The sequence below is a fragment of the Mugil cephalus genome, chromosome 19 (assembly GCF_022458985.1).
Source record: "Mugil cephalus isolate CIBA_MC_2020 chromosome 19, CIBA_Mcephalus_1.1, whole genome shotgun sequence".
NCBI classification, from domain to species: Eukaryota; Metazoa; Chordata; class Actinopteri; order Mugiliformes; family Mugilidae; genus Mugil; species Mugil cephalus.
The window spans coordinates 15,349,641-15,366,907 of record NC_061788.1 but is presented as its reverse complement, the minus strand read 5'-3'; the positions used below and the strand labels follow the sequence as shown (position 1 = coordinate 15,366,907).

The following is a 17,267-nucleotide window of genomic DNA, read 5'->3' as shown; positions in this document are numbered from 1 at the left end:
TTTCTTGAACATGACAATGAGTTCACTGTACTCCAATGGCCTCCATAGTCACCAGATCTCAATCCAACAGAGCACCTTTGTGATGTGGTGGAACGGGAGATTGGCATCATAGATGTGCAGCCGACAAATCTGCAGGAACTGTGTGATGCTAACATGTTAATATGGACCACCTTGTTGAAAATATGCCACGAAGAATTAAGGCAGTTCTAAAGGCAAAAGGGAGTCCACCCTTTTACTAGCAAGGTGTACCTAATAAAGTGGCCGGTGAGTGTATGTTTTGCTACGTCTTTGCAAACACATTATGAAATATATTTTGGTCAAATAAGAAGAAAAATAAAGCAGAGCATGAAAATATCAAATGAATCCGTTGTCTTTATTATTGGTCCAGTATATTTGGAAAAGAAAATCTGTTTGTGGTAAAGATAAGTTGCATCAAAACATCAATTTACAAGCTTATTCATAATTACAACAAAATGTTATTAACATCCAAATGTACAGTGAGAACTCTGAACGTAAACAGTACACACCGGGGAGGAACTGAGATTAAAAAAAAAAAAGAGACTGAAGCCAAATTGACACATTCGGTCGTTAGCTTCCGTACAGCTGGATTCATCTTGTGCTGAAAATTAGATTTAATCATCGTGTGTGAGAATCTATACAGGGAAGACGGGGGAAAAGATGGATACATTTGGCTTAGAAACATTTGTACATGAATAAAACCTCCACTCTGCCAGGCTTGTATAGTGGCAGCCATAACAGAACCTGAACCTGAATCAGCTTTGCGGACGACGCCTTTCTTTACATTTCTGAACGTTCCAAACCGAAACACAAGATTCATCTGGACCGACAAAACATCTTATGGTCATTTTTGGCAAATGAAAGTATGAAAACAGTTTTCAATATTGCAATAAGCTGGCATTTGTGCCGAGGGCGGTAGCTAGATATATAGTGCAAAACAAATCAGCAGGCACGCTGTATAGGATAGGGCTTTCACGATGGCTATTATTAAGGACTACAGTGAGCACATTAATCAGAGAACTATTGTCAGACTTCCAATGTGCATCAAAAGTAAAACTAATGTTGGTTATCCTTCAAGTTTTGCTTTTGTTAGTTCACATTTCCTGCAATGTATGCTGTAGTCTTCACATACACATCGGAACCACAACAATAATGTTTCATACTTCTTTTATACCCAGCTGGACATATATGGCCAGCTTCAGTCCGAAACATCCCAATACCCATTACTACGTTGACACCAGTCTACGGATGCACCAATGTAAGTCTGTATTCTAAGTCACGCGGTAATAATTCACAGTGTGTGACCGTAAATGAACCAATGTCACCCAGTAAATTTCCTTTTCCTTTTAACATTGGTTTAAATGTACTTGGTTCGACTAGCTACTGGCTGGAATAGAAAAGAAAAATAGTCATCTGTGCCCTTTTTTTGTTTTGTTTTTTTGTGGTGTGCAACAGAATATATGAAATTAATTCAACAGATAATGGAGTCGAAATAAACCGGAGGAGTATGGAGGAGCCTGTGGCGGAGAAACCGGGGTTACAAATGTAACCAAGATCCTATGACTTTACCATCTCTGTTGGTCAATTAGATGCACTACCTAATAACCCTGAGAAAAGTTTTGGCTTTTCTGTGTTGAAGAACATCAAAAGAAAGGGGACTGAGGTACAAAACAAAAACAAAAATATAAATGTGTGGACCTCTTTCTAAAACAGTAGTAAGGGAATAAAAATTAGAGGTAAATTTTACATTGTGCATGTTGTTACCTAAATACTTCTTAACTGCCCTTTTTCTAAGATTAATATAAATGAATATGTTGCTGTTCTGTTGTAGAAATGAAGTAATTTAGCCTTTTAGTATCGGTGCATCCGTAGAACCGAACATCTGCTGTAGCTGCCTGGAGAGCTTTTCCTCCTCCAGTTCCAATACAACTAAATTAAAAAAGTAATGCTCTTCACTTCATGTCACCTTCTTGGCTTCTGGCAGTAAAAGGAAACGGTAGCTGGTTCATGCTTTTGAAGCTGAAGGGAAAACGCAAAAGACAAATAAATGTAGGGCGTAAAAGGAAAACCGAGAACGCACTAAAACACATCGTCCAGCAACTGCAGACACGTGACCGAGGCTGTCCCGGTCAACTTGGTCAACTTTTTTCGCTACTTTATGCTGAGTGTGAGGAGCTAGTTAGCTGGACATCAGGAAGTCTGGAGAGAAAAAAAAAGCAAAAATGCAGCCGTTAGTACGTGCTGCTCCACCTTCTTAGAAATATCTTCCATGAGTCATAGCGTCAAGCTGCTCTGTCAGAGGGTTTCCACATTAACCGAGTCATTTCACGTTGTTCTAAATTGCTTGATAAAACACTTTAAAGGGTGCATCACTCTGAAAATGTCTTTCTCTCATCTGGCAGCCAGACCAGCGTCCACCACAGAGTTCAAATGTTCGTTCTTCCCTTCTAAGCCGGCATCGTGAACACATTTGAGAGGTTCTTCGTAAAACAAGGCCACATACTCCAAAGGTCATTTAAGTTATATCCAGCCTTTAAAATCCAAATCTTCTTGACATAAGACAAACATTTTGATAATGCAGCTTATGAATGTCACATGTTCCCAATGCAGTGTTTGTCTTTTTCAGAAACAAAATTAAAAACGGATGTGCACGACAATAACAAAGTATGTCTTCAAAGAAATTGTACAGAATTGTCATTCAATCGAAGAGTACCCGTGGAGTCTTATTTACCCCGTGAACCGTCTTTGCTTGGAAAAGATAGGTGAAATCCCTACAGCAGGTATAAATGGCCATGGATAAAAAACAAACAAACAAACAAAAAAAAAAACAAGGTAAGATAAACCAGAGGTAGCACACCGTATTATTAAAAGAATAGAGCTTGACCACAAGGTGGAGCTGCCGTTCCGTTGTCTCTCTAAACATCAACCTCTGTATTTGTGCTCAGCTCCACAAACTCACCGCCCAGATAAACCTCAGCATTAGGCTCAGACACGCGCTTGTGTCGTCATTGTTAAATGCAGTTGGCCATTTATCTGCGAGGGGGAAAATGTATTTTCCCTTTGTCTGATTCTGACATGTGTCGCGACTGGTCAAACATGAGGCCACGTCATGTCAGCATGCCTCAGGTCGGTGCTGGATGATTTTATTTTTCTTAATCACAATGGTTGCAGCATAACCATGAATAAAGTTTATGAGGTTTTGGAAAACTGTGACCAGTAATGTTAGAATATAACCAAATAGAATCATGCAAAAACAACCCATATGGTACTTCAAGTGCAACATCTCGGTTTTTGTTTGGCCTCTTACAGTCTTGATATTGTTAAGAGATGGAAAAGATGTAAAAACTCTTTTTAGTGTTTAGTTTTAAACCCAGCAGGAGAAAACGTGCTCTCAGTACTTAACATACCTCACATCTGCCCTCAAAAGCAACGTTCTCCGCAAGAGTTTTCCTTCTCGGTTGGCTCAGTGTGAAAATGGAGACAGCGGACAGGAAACACATCTCTCTGAGACAATTGTTATATGGTCGCAAGCAGCATTGGCAACCGATTGTTAATTGAAAACGTGAAGTAGAAAAAGTCAATAAGAACAGAAAAAAATAATGTACATAGTAGGTTTCTCCTCTTTCCCAGCTGCCCTTGAATGCACCGTTTGTTACCTTTTTCCACAGCCCAAATGTTCTTCTCCTCTCTGTACGGTCACCTCACAGCAGCACGGGGGCCAAGTCCAGCAGGAAAAATCTGCTGCCCTGTTGGTCTTTTTTTTCCTTTTTCTTTTTCCTTGGCACGACAGAGTGCGTTGTAGAGTGAGACATGGGGAGGGGCCGGAGAAGCGAGGAGACGCTTCAGTTCGTATCGCTGGATTTATCCTCAGTCTGTTTGTCCTGGAGGAGAGTTATGAGCGACTCCCACGCTGCCTGGCACTGCAGATAGTGGAGATGGATGAAGAGTCAGGAGACGCGGGGACAGAATGAGGTGGAAGAAAAGAAAATGACTCTGAGTAACAAACTTTACGGGGCTTGTGGCCACTTTTGTTCTTTTTCAGATATTGGACACTCAGAGCGGTCTTTTTAATTTCCAAACAGTCCCAAACAGGTCATCCAAAACGGGGGGCTGTCCCCAGAAATTGTGGACATCTGGTTCACCCTAATGTTGTGTACACAGTGTGTAATCAAATACACCGGTATGCCTGTATCTTAAAAATTCATATAATGTCATAACGGTATTACGTATGACCCGGTACACCGCCCAGCCCTAAGTTGTACACGTGTTGCAGGAGCTGCTGAGGCTCTACTAGCTTCTTTTCTGCCTGTAAATATATCAGATAAATAAATTATTAATGAATTTTATTATTAATGTTTACATTTTTTTTTACAGTAGCTTCGGGACCTGCCACCTGTCACCTGCCAGCATTATACTATACTATAGCATTCTTTTATGGGTATTCTGCTGTATTCTGCTGTACAGGGGGACTAGGAAGGTTACTAGAAACCAAACCGACTGATTCTCTGTTGCGGTGGTCACCTCAGACATTTTAAAAAAATTTTGTGTGATGCAAATCTGTTTCCGCCACACATTCAAGGAGAAGCTGCTGCACGTTTTTCTCTCTCTACTTTCAAACTGGCACACACGTTTTAAAAATAAAAGCACAACACTACTACGGGATCTTGCTTCGGTTAACGAGGGAGATCGGAAATCGTTAAGCGCGCCAGCTCGCATGGAGAGGAACTCAAGAGAAGAAAACACAAACTAAAGCGGAAGGCGTCGTCAACAGGGGTTGTATATTCTTCAGGGAGAGCTGGAGGTGAGATTTTAACCTTCAGTTTCACTGCACTGTGTATGCTAGCCAACATTAGCCTCGAGAGCTTGAATGTTTGCCGTTGCTTGACAACACAGTCAGCTGCTGCATGTCCTTGTAGACTCATTTCTCTCATTGGTTACTGTCAATAAGTAATCTTCAGATTCTAAATCACAAAACTATGAGACATGTTTGATCTTAAATGGGACGGTGTCGACCAGACCTTAAGACTCCTGGTACCAAACAGTGTGCGGTCCAGATATATCAGCTACACTGAGGATAAACTGGTCTAAGATTTCTGTGTTTGTTTCTTGAGCTCAACACTTTTCCAGTTACACATTTGTTGTTGACTGATTGCAATAAACTCCACAAAAAGCTTTTAAGTACTTCTGCAGTTCTTTACCTACCTTTTCATAATAGTTAATATTTTTGTCGGCCATGCCCGTGAGAAGCTGCTTGAAGTCTTGTCTCTTGTTGCCCTGCCAGCGCTCCCAGTCCGCCTTCAGGTCAGCGTTGAAACACTCCACTTTGTCCTGGCATTTCTCCACCTCCACGGGCATCTGCAGCAAAACACAGACAACTACAGCTACAGGGGCCTCGGGCGGACATAATTCAAAGCTACATGTTGCAGGACTAGAATCACTAGAAGGGGGGTCTGGATCTGAAGGGAGTTTTTGGGAGGGGGAGGTTTGCATTAGATCACATTGAAACTGGCCAGCGACAGAATTCGTTCGCCCATCCTGCCGGAAACGACGAGGAACTCAGCCATTTTAAAGCCACGTTGGTTTTAGAGGAAGGGGACGACTTACAGGCGTTCTGTCCTCCTGTTTGCGCAATATGGCAGCTTCTAGGCGGCCCTCGTACTCTGCTTGGCTCTGGTCTCGCTTCCTCAAAACGTTCTGTAATCAGACAGGACACATGGATCGTTTTAATATATGCTATTAATAAAAGAGTTGGGGTTTTATTTCTGAGAAACACAACACGCGAAAGCTGTTAAACAGTGAGATATATGCTGAATCAGGAGGTTGGCAAGAACATGATTCATGCAGGATTTTGCTTCCTCCGTTCAGGGTCAAAGGTTGACGTGCTGTGTGGCAGGATACAGGATCCACAGTTTGTGTTTCTCTATTAAAAACCTGCCAGGCCGACAGCTGCACGCATTTGCCTTGTGGTCTCTCCCACCAACAACTAACTGTAACGCACGTTTAAATATTAAACGCATTCATGTTTGCGCCTGCAAGTAGATGACCCACGGCTTCTTTAGTTTAGTTACATTTATCTGATTTATTTGGTGTAATTAGGAAAGACGTTTTTACTATATAGGGTTATGCTAATTAATGTGGTAAGAACATCTTTCCTAATTAGAGAAGTGAGTTATCTGCTCCCTGATGCTAAAAGTCATGCCTGGAGAGTCAAGTGGTGGTTCTTTGGGTCCTTTTGGGAACGATTTTAATAAGCGTTTCAGTAGAATCTGGGTTATTGGCGAGATTTCTTCTTGACAGACGCGTAGTTTGGTCTGGAAATGCTTTGGATATTGTGTGTGGAACAGGAAAATGCCATGTACATGGAGTATGATTTAACTTCACTGACTTGTTCAGATTCAGCCTCTGTATTCTCCTTTGAAGGTCTACCTTACATACTTATATGCAGGCCTTTTTGAGCAAACACGGGCCTAGTTCCTACCTTTTACAGTTATTTTCACTCAATACCAGACTTTAAAATGACTCTAACATATTCCAACAATGACTGTTCTATGAGCATGTAGAACAAACTTTTAACAAGCCCGGGGATGTCCCTTTGTTAACAGCTTCTGTGGAAATGTCGCAGTTTTTTGTGTCGCAGTACCGCATTTAGCCACTGGGGTTAACTGTGGGCATGGCTGATTAGATGTACGTCTTCAAACGTTCAAACGTTAAGTGTTTAGAATAACTCTTACCTTCATGGACTCTATGTAGAGAACATATTCTCTGAGTACGGGCAGGAAGTCTTGGCTCATGTTCTCACTCAGGTCCTCCATCGCTCCGCAGCACGTCGTCACGCAGCCAGCGACTCCCTCCAGAGGGCGCTGCAGCTCCTCCTCTGACCCCGCCCAGCTGGAGTAGACGGTGCCGTACTCACGCAGCTCCGTCAGGTACTCTGAGAGGGACATGAAATAAAGAGTAAATGATTTAATTAGTGCTAATTTTGTCTGAATGATGAAAATATAAGATGCACAGAGCTGCATGTTGTTGTAGCATAGTCACCTATGCTTATTTTAGAGAGACAGTATGTTATATAAGTAGCTATCAGAATTTTTTACTTCCTAAAATTGTTATTGGTCTCGAAAATCTAGTATCAGTCAGGCTCTACTATATTCTGCTCAACACAAGACGCTGCTGGATTGGAAAATGAATCACCACCAAATTTTCTTTTTCCACACAAGCGACACAGGGATTGGTGCGCTCAGTCGCAAAAATCTATATTTGTAAATTATACACGAGAGAGGGTCCGATGGCCAAACTCCAGACTGCTGAGTCAAGCACGCAGGCTCCTCGTTTCTCATGCTTTCTTCCGTCAGCTCATTGGCTTTCATTAGCTCCACCTATCACAGTTTATCTCCTCTGACACGGACACAGGGCCGACGCAGACTCGAGCACATGTACAGCCCGGGCAGATGGTGACGCGGGGCGTTTCGCCGGGCGGATGACAGGTATTCACTTGTCATGCGTGAGTTAGGCCCGCACTTATCAACCACGCGGCCGCAAGGCCCAAAGGTCCGCGGGCTATTTCTCCAAATAAACAGCCAGTACAGATAAGGTGGTGTCACATTCCGGCTCACTAAGGACTGAACCAACACACACAGGACCACAAGGTAACCACAAGAACAATACAAACACCTACCAGTGAGAAGGTCTAGTGAGCAAAGAAGTGAGAGTATGAGGAGAACTACTTTCTGATCGTTGCTTAAAGTGCAAGCTCGGAAAGAAGTTAATTAGTATATTAAATGCTCTGTGTTGCCAAATGTGAAGCTGAGTTACATGAAAAATTTATATTAAAATACATATTACATATATGAAATCAAATCTTTAAAATCAGGAGCGCCCCACGACCATCTTTTGAAGAGGAATAAAGCAGACGAATCATCCGGCCCTGATGCTCAGTCTCCCCCACCGCTCCGGTACCTGACTGCTCCTTGAGGATCCTCTGAGCGATGCGGTCGATGGTCCCCAGCTTCTGGGTGAAGGTGTCCAGGTATTCGCCCATGGCGCAGAACTCGAGCGGCCGCGCCCGCAGCTTGTAGCCTCCGGCCACCTGCTTCACCGACTCGCCCACTTTGGAGAGCAGCGCCAGACCCTGGCGCTTGTTCAGGTCCTGCGGAGACACAGCACGTGAGGTCAAGACTCGGAAGACCACGAAAGCACAGCAGTGGTGCATATTTAAATAGGAGGTGAATAAAACATGACGGTAATCCATACTGTTCAGGAAACCCTTCAGCCGCTTGTATTCATCCGTGTCTTATACTGTTCTCTCGTGCTTATGTTCTGCTCCCTTAATCTGAGTCCAATTATTTTACAGCTCAACAATCTCCTTTCCCCACAGGGATCAATAACATCCTGTGTTGTGTCTCGGCTGTAACACTCGCAGCCATTTATGAGAAAACACAAACACAAACAAAGCAGTGAGGAAGCAGAGGCTCTGTATTCTTCTAGTTTCGCATTCGCTTGACAAAAATACTGCTGAGCCTAATCTTCAGCGGTCACGCATCAGTACTTATCTTGTTCCTTTTCAGTATCTGAGCATGTAAAGCACCAGTGAGAGCGTCCGGACTCTCGGTCGACTGCTGCCTCACCTTGGCGGACAGGAAGGCGTTCAGGTGCGGGTTGAAGGAGAGGACGGGGTGGTCGGCGACCCGCTTCAGGAACTTGTCCAGCGCCTTCATCCTCGTCTCCACGAACTCCTCCGAAAAGCGATCCACCACGCCCTTCATCACAAACTTCTCCGGCAAAGGCTGGAACAGAGGAGGAAACATAAAGACGAGGTGGAGGAGAGGAGTGTAAACGAGGTGTTTCTCACTGGGAACAGTGAGACGGGGCCCGCGTGACCTTACGGGGATGAGGTGGGTCGGCTGGCTGTCCTCCAGCTTCATCCTCAGCCAGTCGAAGTCCTGGTAGCGCCGCCGCACGCAGTACTCCGGCAGGTCGAACTCTATCCGTGTCGTCTGAAGAAAAGCAAAAAACACGCACTTGTTGTTACTTGGGAGGACATGATATCTCAGTTACCAAAACAAAAATTACGTGACTGAGGGGACAACATCATTAAATGTAAATTCTCTGTGGTGAAGGACAGCCGGTTTCACTGACACACAATATTTTTGATGCATTATTCAACGCATTAGTTGTTTTTCATGGACAAACACAGAGTCTCTCTCTCTCTCTGTGTCTCTTTATCTCTTTATCTCTGACAGCCCAGTGTTACAGCCCACACACGCTCTCTCTCTCTCTCTCTATTAACACTTTGTGTTCACATCGGCCTGTGATATTTGTCTACGGCCTCTGAACTCGAGGAACCTCAGCGCGCATAGCAACCGTCGCCATGACGCCACTCGGCGGCTCCTGGCAGTGTCTCGCTCTGAATCGGTTTCTTTCACCGCGACGCGGAGAAAAGCCTCAAAAGCCTCAAAAGCTCTGATTCTCCGCCGCCGTCTGCGACAAATGTATTAAGTTCTTTCAGGGAGAGCTGTGGCCCCGTGGCCCTCGTGCTTTGTCGGCCCGGCGCCCGCATTTGATTGGCGGACACGAAGAGGACGCGAGCGGTAAACTCAAGTTACAGAGTCTCCTCTCTGGAGGACATGTTTGATTTGAAGAGTGCTATCTATTCCACCCCCCCTGGATTACAAGAGGAGGCATATACTGTTTATTACAGCACCACGCCAAACAGTTCACTTCTTTTGATTACTAAAATGCTCCTCAGGTCGTAATGATTGAAGGGACCTGGGGCACTCACAGCAGGTAGAAAATAAACGCACGCACCACATTTGAGTTCAGTTTCAGGAAGCGCTCCAGCCGTGTGGTTTTGTCATTTTCCTTCCTGTTTACGGTGACTGATTGTACAGGTCGACTTCTGCTTATTGTAGTCACCTTACATCTACAGAGGGAATATCTGGCTAGTTTTATATTACACTGTACTACACAGTGAAGACGTAGCCAGGACTTTTTTTTTTTTTTTTTTTTTTTTTTTTTTTACATCCGTCTGACAAACATCAACTGTCCTAGATCATTTCTGCCACACAGAGCTGGGAGCAGGTGGTTTTTATGACCGTGCTAGCTGCTCAAAAAGTGCTGTGATCTGTGATTTGTGCGTTTACAGTCGTCAAACCAGAGTAAGTGGACATCCACATGGAGCGTTATCACACTCACGTTCTGGTGAGAGTGGCTAAACCAGGTTAGAAATAAGCTTTAGGTTTTAAACTTAGTGTTGCTACAGAGAAAATGACATCGTTTTTGAAAGTTAGCTTCTGGCACACGATAGCCACTGTCCTCCTGGATGCCTGGAAACAGAGGAGTATTCAGTTAGCTGTAATCTGCTCGATACCACTGACTCTTCCACAGCGGTTCTTTACATAAAACCAAACATGGAACCAGTGAACAGTGGCCTAGCTTTGTGAGGTACAGGTCTGCACCGTGTAGAATTAAAAGCTCCCATTGCAGAGACTCTGCAACCGGGCAAATGTGAATTCATATGTAACCTAATGTATTTTGTTGAGCGTTTCTCAATTCCACATGTATTCTTGAGGCCGACCAAACGTGCCAAATGCCTTCCCTTCCTGAACAGTGGCACCGCTAATCTTTGGAGGAATTTCAAAACCTTAGTGTTTACATTCCTACTTGGTTTGACAGGGCCACTATCAGCTCCGAACTCCTTTAACTTTACTTAGGCTTGTTTGTTGAGTCCACTAATAAACTGTTCTGTTTATTAGAGCTTAACTCGCAGCAAACTACAGACTAAACCTGTTGGAAAACGGTTTACATTAACATTATGCACGGAATAAAACGACCTGTAAAACTACGACTGCTGTCCAAGTAAACACATGTTTAATCATTGCCCATGGGAAACCAGGTACACAGTGTTACCGTGGCACCGGCCAATAACAGACCTTGGTGGAGACTCTGTACGTGATGTAGGTCTCCATGGTGGAGACGTGCTTCTTGGGGTCATCGACCGTGACGAAGAGGTCACGGGTTTCCGTGGAGGCGTAGGGGTCCCGGGCGTCCGCTTCCGAGTCGTCGTCCAGCTGAAGCCTGTTGAACGACGCCGAGCTGGGACTCGACGACTCGACCGGCGTGCCGTTGGTCAGCCCCAGGTCCTGCGTGGAGGAGGAGAGACAGCACGGTGACTCCGGATTTAGGCGCTCGGAGATCGGGAAAAGCAGCGCACAAAGAGCCGGACAGACAAACTGAACGCGCTGAGGTGGTTGTTTCTCTCCGTCAATGGGGCTCTTGTTACCGCTGTGTGCGCACACCGCGTCTCCGACGCCGTCTTTCTAATCGCACGACGGACTGTGTCACAAGCACGCCCTCGTTCTGCTCTGACTCAAAGATGGATGGGCCTACTTCTTTTTTCATTCCAAACAGAAAATGAGTTAATAAGGAAATCAATGACAAATTAGAGCGATAAGGAGAATCTGTAATGGCACACGGCAAAGATAAGATAGATAATCTCAGCCACTCCTGTAGCTAATGAAGATGAATGAACTGTAAAGTTGCCCTGAAGGGGCCGTGCATGGGTGTTTTGGTGCGTCAGTCAATACTGTTACTGGACGAACACACAGGTTTTAACTCAAGCATCATTTAAACATAGCAAGAGATATAACTGAACGAAAATAGAGTTCAATAGGTTGAAGTTCTCTCCAAGTGACTAATTAATAGCATCACTATAATCGAAAGGAAACAGTGTATTAATAAAACAGGTCTCTACAACGGGAAATGAACTCATCAGAAAAGCTAACGAGTCAAGCAATGCATGACTGCAATAGTGCTAATACTTTGTCCTGCCACATTTGTTTTTATTCGAGTGGCTAACAACACTTCTCACGGGGTGGTAGTGTCCTCATCTCACTTCACATGAAAAAAGAACTACTTTTTTTTTTTTCCCCTGAAGCAGCTTTAACGTGACCTTTTCTACTTCCTTTTCTTTCAACTGTCCGGTTCAAAGAAGTGTGATAAGAAGGGTTACCCCTCTCCGACTGTGCCGTCTCACACTCAGTGGTCAGTGTGTGTGTTTGGTTTGCACTCTCTGCTGTCCACACAGGAAAATCTCACACACAGGCTGCTGACGGCGTACTGTAAGTGCTCTTTTTGGCGGCGCGGTGCGAACCTGCTCGGGTAATCACAGCTCAGATAATTGCGTTGCGTCGCATCATTGCGTCACCGCGAAGGAACCGCAGCCACACAAAGACGAAGAAAGTGGCACGTAGAGGCGGCTGCAGTGGGACCTTCTCTTTAGGAAATGATTAGTACGTTTAGGCGTTTGTCGATTCAAAAGTTTTTAGTTGGGGAAAGTTGCAATTTGGCCTAACAATAGCAAAGTACCATTTAGGTTTGTGTGAAAATGGTGGATTACATTTACAAGAAAGTTACAATGATGTGAATCACACCACTTTACGTATGCATTTTTAAATAATGCATTCCCACACTTTATTTTTTTTGTGATTGTTTCAGTGAACCAGAATGCAATATACCAGGACATTATAAGTGAGGCAGCTCAATAATTGCACTGTTGAAACATGCACTTTTACTGCATATGATCAAAAAAAAATCAGTACATTACACATTTTGTGGGACTAAAAATGTCAAACTGGAAATTATCTCCTGCGTAAAAAGTATTATGTTTATTCCCATGGAAGCTGAGAGGAAGAGTGGAGGAAACAAGAGGGTCTAAATAAAATTATAAAAGAATAAACTACAATTTGTTTTTATTATTATTTTTTTTTTTTGAGTGCGCTGTACTTTCCAGTGCACATAAAATACTCTCACAAATTCCCATCCATTAAAAACAGATGGGATTCGTTGGATTTCCTTTTGCATTCAAGCAACAGCAAAAAGTGAAAAAGAAAAGAATCGAATGGGTTTACAGGACACACGCACACAAAAAAACAAGAAAAAAAAGACTCCCCCCTGTTCTTTCATAAACCCTTCTGCCAAATTGTATTAAAATGTGCTGACAAACTGCCTGACTGGAGACGGGAGACATGACCTCTGTGCCCGGGTAATCATGTGTGGAGGAGAAAATGAAAAGGAAAGCCAAACCATGCACTAGAAAATAACCGGGGTGGGAGCATCTCAGCTTCTCCCATTGGCAACAATTCACTGCAGTACTGAAGTGGTTGCTACAGTGTCACTCCTATAAAAAGCACCAGCAGCATGAAGAAAAGATACGTGATTTGTTTGCATGGTCCCTCTGTGTTTACACAGCACACCAGGCTTGATGAGAATGGCATCCTCTTTATGTCAACTCAAATGGTGGAAGACACATGACTAGTCATTATTTTCGATCATTTCTACTTGTTTTCATGTGTTTGTACATATTTTGACGGTTCTTTTTGTTTGTTTTTAGTTCTAGTTTTTACTCTATTTGCCACTGTGCCACTATGAGCTGCAGATCTGTGCAATAAAGCTTAAATGAAAGCACAGACAAAGACGTTGATTCATTTCCCCCACCGTCCTCGTTTTCTCTAAACTTCCAAGTCTTAGTCTAAAAACATTGGTGCCACCTGAAAACAGGTTAGACAACAGAGTTTGTGGTAAGGTGAACCGTCCTTGCTCCGCCGCCTGTCTGTTTTCTAACCGCGGATCCGGTCTCGGTGAAGCCCCAGCGCATCCTACCTTTTCCCCTCCGACTCTGATGGTGACATCTGGCCCGGGGGAAAGCGGCTCCTCGGCGGCGGACAGCGGGTGGAGGATCTCCGTGATGGGTTTCTGCCCCGAGCTGGCCAGGCCTCTCGGAGCGCCGACACTCATCCTGCTGAAAGCGGGAAGACGTGGCCGGGTATCGTGGGGTGACGGGTGTCCGGTTCTCGTGGGCCGGTCTTGTTCGTGGAGGCAGGGAGAGAGGCTTTTTTTTCTAGGTTGGGGTTCTCTTCAGTTTTGATGTTACACCCGCTAGTTGGTCACAACTGTCAGCTGACTCCCACTGCGCAGCTCCGGATGTTGAGTCGCAAGAACCCGGATGTAAACATACCTGTCACGTGACACCAAGGAACGAATGAAGCGCTAAAGATCGTCTATTGAGGCGATCATTGAACGACTCAGAAAAACTGATTTTATTTATTAACTAATTTATTTATTTTACCAAGACATTAGCTGGTAACATTTAATAGTCAACTGGGCACACATATTTTACAGTGATTTTTTTTAATTTAAAAACTTGCCGATAAGAATACGTTCTAAGTAAAAAAATAAATAAATAAATAAATAAAATAAAAATAGACCTTTTCCCCCAGAACTTTCAATTGTTTCACTTTATAACATATTAACATTTTAACTTGATACGGTTTACGTTAAAACGTGAAAAGTCAAATTGATAACTTATCATGTTAAAACGTGAAACTTAAAACTATAACGTTATAAAGTTCTAGAAAATATCTTTAAAACTTAGCATTTTATTTCTTTATCTATTCTTCCATTTAATAATTTTAAATAATTTATTCTTTTATCTGTATTCACAATGTGGCCCTTTCATTATTGATTCGTTTATAGCGCTTAAAGTCATTTTACGTTGAGCTTTTTGCGTTTGAAATTACCGGAAATAGGAAGAGAGGAAGACCTCATTATTTTTACCCTATCTGAGATACCAGGACGGAGCACGGTTTTATCGAAATGTGACGAATCATCTTCACTTTTAACTTTCTGCTGTTGTCGTAGAGCTGGGCATGATCCAGTGCCGTGTACTTGATACTGGTCCACTTTAACTTAGAGTTACCACCGAGTACGACTCCTATCTTTGTCTGTTATCGAGCCGCGGTTCGACATTAGCTCAGGGGAAATCAACTATTTAAATCATTCATATTTCTGGTTTGTCATTCGAGCAGCCTCTTGCTGCCTTCACTGACATGGCTACTAATCCTCCGGGACAAGGTAATTATTTAGTTTTCTGCCAGTAGACAGAAATTCTTTGTCTTTATCAGTCTTTGTCCGTTCTGGACTCCAGGGGCGTAGCTACAAACTCCGGGGCCCCTGTTTAGTTCTTGCTTCTTGGTCCCCTTTGAGGAAGTTTAAACATCTGTAACACTTTACCTCAACGTATATTTTACAACCTCTCATCTCACATGCGTCTTACTGTTTACAGTTTTTTTATTGTGTCTATCTGAATCAGTTGTAAATGTAGTCGTTGTTCCAATATGTTCTTCATTTAAACCATTAAATAAATCTGTTATATAGGGTAAAACATTATCTCTGTTTTCACACTGACTTAAACACTGAGTAAGTCTCTATGTGTTTTTCATTGTAGCCTTCCCAAACAAGGCCCGGGTGGCTATCCTGGCTGAACTGGAGAAGGAGAGGAGGCGGCTGCTACAGAGTCAATCCATGAACACTCCTGGAGCCAGGTAGATAGTATACCATAACCTGATAGAGAGTGACTCTAGGGATGTCCCGGTCATGATTTGTTTTGCCCACGATTGGATATTGATCTTTTAATAGTCAGCATCAATCAATCTGAGTCCAAATTCAACAAACAGAATATACTCCTTTCAAGAATCATAAAGGCTTTTCCTTTATCCATTGTATTCCCCTAGATTGCGTGTTCACCATGTGACCATATCCAATAAATCCAATAAATAAGACTGTCAAAGTTAATGTTGTGTCAGTAGGGTAGCTTGTACCTTGGCTCCAGAAAACCTGTGTTCTCTTCTGCAGAAATGTTGCTCACCCAACAATATAAACTGTGTAACATCTCACATCGTTCTGACTACAGAAGATTGGGCCTGGCTGGACCCTGATACCAATCGGGACATCCCCACTTGACTCAGAATCTCAGCAGATTGTTTTTAGACACACAGCTGAAATGACTTTAAGATTAGAAGGTTGAGATTATTAAGTATAATATGTGTATCCCGTAGCATTCCACTGTCCAGACCAAGTCTGAAGGAGTTCAGGGACAACGCAGAACAGCAGCACATCGCTGCTCAGCAGAAAGCTGCCTTACAGGTGAGACACTAAACCACAGGTGCTGCTTGTGAATTTTATGTGGATAATAGGTTCAGAAAATGTTGCTATAATGTCCAGTGAGATCTTAAGTCCGCACTGATTAGTTTCGATGTTCATGTTTGCACGTCCTCATAGTGCTATTTGTAAGTGATTTTCGATCTAATTCTGGAAGGCTTCTGATTGATACTAGCAACATTTCTTATAATCCATAGTCATGTTTGGATGCCAGTGCACGGTAACGTTAAAGGACCATTGCTTTTGACATAGTGACATCTAGTGGTGAGGATGCAATCAACTGAATGCTCACGTTTCTGGGTTTTAAAATAACCTGCAGTGGCTGCCACTTCATCATACAAATGTGAAATAGCCTCTTTGAAACATTCCATATTTTCAGAGGATTACACAATAATAAAAACCCCAGTATGAACCCCCTTATGAACTAACATCAATTTCTGCCAATACATGAAAGAATATCCTATCCTATAGGCCAAATGTTTCAGGCTAACATCTTAAATAAAGGTCACTATTTAAGACATTATGCATTGCTTGTCTGTTCAATACAGAAGCAAAAGTATGCAGATTCGCCCCTGGCTAAGCTAGGCTTTGCATTTCAGATTTATTTATTTGCACATTTATTTATTTACAAATATTTTACTGACTTTGTGCTTAGCCAAGATTATATTAAATAATCCTTATATAGCAATAAATTAATTCAACCTCTCCTGTGTCTTCTTTTTCAGCATGCACACACACATTCATCAGGTTTCTTCATCACCCAGGACTCCTCGTTCGGGAATCTAATCCTCCCTGTCCTTCCTCGCCTGGAGCCCGAGTCATGACATTTTATCCCAGATCTGGCCTGCTGCTGCCCCTGGTGTAAGACAAATCTTTGGGACAACATCAGTCCACACCAGACAACCAGTTTATCCTTTTGGGCCAGACATCAATGGATAGCTGTACTGCTCTCAGTGGAATATGAATCTGTCGTTTTTACATTTTCCAGACCATCAAGCTGGCTGCTGATTTAAGGCAAGCTTTCCAAAGAGTCGGAAGAAGGTTCCAGATGGCTATGTAACATCCTGCTAAGTTTACCAGGGACTCATAACAAACTTCAGAAATGCAATAAAGACTATCCTGACCTGCTACCTGTCATGGCGATCATACAGCTTTCCAAAAAATGCAAAATGCATCAGATTGTTATGAGCTCCAATTGTTTTGTACTCATAATATTAATAATAAAAAAAAATTAAAAAATAAGTGTTGCATTCAAA

At 43.0% G+C, this 17,267-nt stretch overlaps 2 protein-coding genes across 4 annotated transcripts; one reads left to right on the top strand and one right to left on the bottom strand.

Annotated features, from left to right (window-relative positions):
- Positions 1-354: 354 nt before the first annotated feature.
- Positions 355-13,984, bottom strand: snx30 (sorting nexin family member 30). Of its 2 annotated transcripts, XR_007110839.1 has the most exons (10): positions 13,675-13,984; positions 10,947-11,156; positions 8,901-9,011; positions 8,643-8,801; positions 7,975-8,164; positions 6,750-6,949; positions 5,623-5,712; positions 5,221-5,373; positions 3,675-3,938; positions 355-2,217 (listed from the first exon to the last, which is right to left on the bottom strand). XR_007110839.1 is itself a non-coding variant. In XM_047569211.1 (9 exons), the coding sequence occupies exons 1-9, from the start codon at positions 13,807-13,809 to the stop codon at positions 3,861-3,863; spliced, it is 1,326 nt and encodes a 441-aa protein (XP_047425167.1). In that variant the 5' UTR covers positions 13,810-13,984; the 3' UTR covers positions 355-3,860. The 2 variants fall into 2 exon arrangements, 1 of the variants encoding a protein (XP_047425167.1); XM_047569211.1 differs by having other exon boundaries at positions 355-3,938.
- A 629-nt stretch (positions 13,985-14,613) lies between these two features.
- On the top strand, positions 14,614-17,253 carry LOC124996222 (ints3 and nabp interacting protein). 2 transcript variants are annotated; one of them, XM_047569023.1, is made up of 5 exons: positions 14,614-14,925; positions 15,299-15,395; positions 15,909-15,996; positions 16,737-16,872; positions 17,000-17,253. In XM_047569023.1, exons 1-4 carry the CDS (start codon positions 14,901-14,903, stop codon positions 16,833-16,835), a joined length of 309 nt encoding a protein of 102 aa, XP_047424979.1. In that variant the 5' UTR covers positions 14,614-14,900; the 3' UTR covers positions 16,836-16,872; positions 17,000-17,253. The 2 variants fall into 2 exon arrangements, with proteins under 2 accessions (XP_047424979.1, XP_047424977.1); XM_047569021.1 differs by having other exon boundaries at positions 14,615-14,925; positions 16,737-17,253.
- Positions 17,254-17,267: the final 14 nt, after the last annotated feature.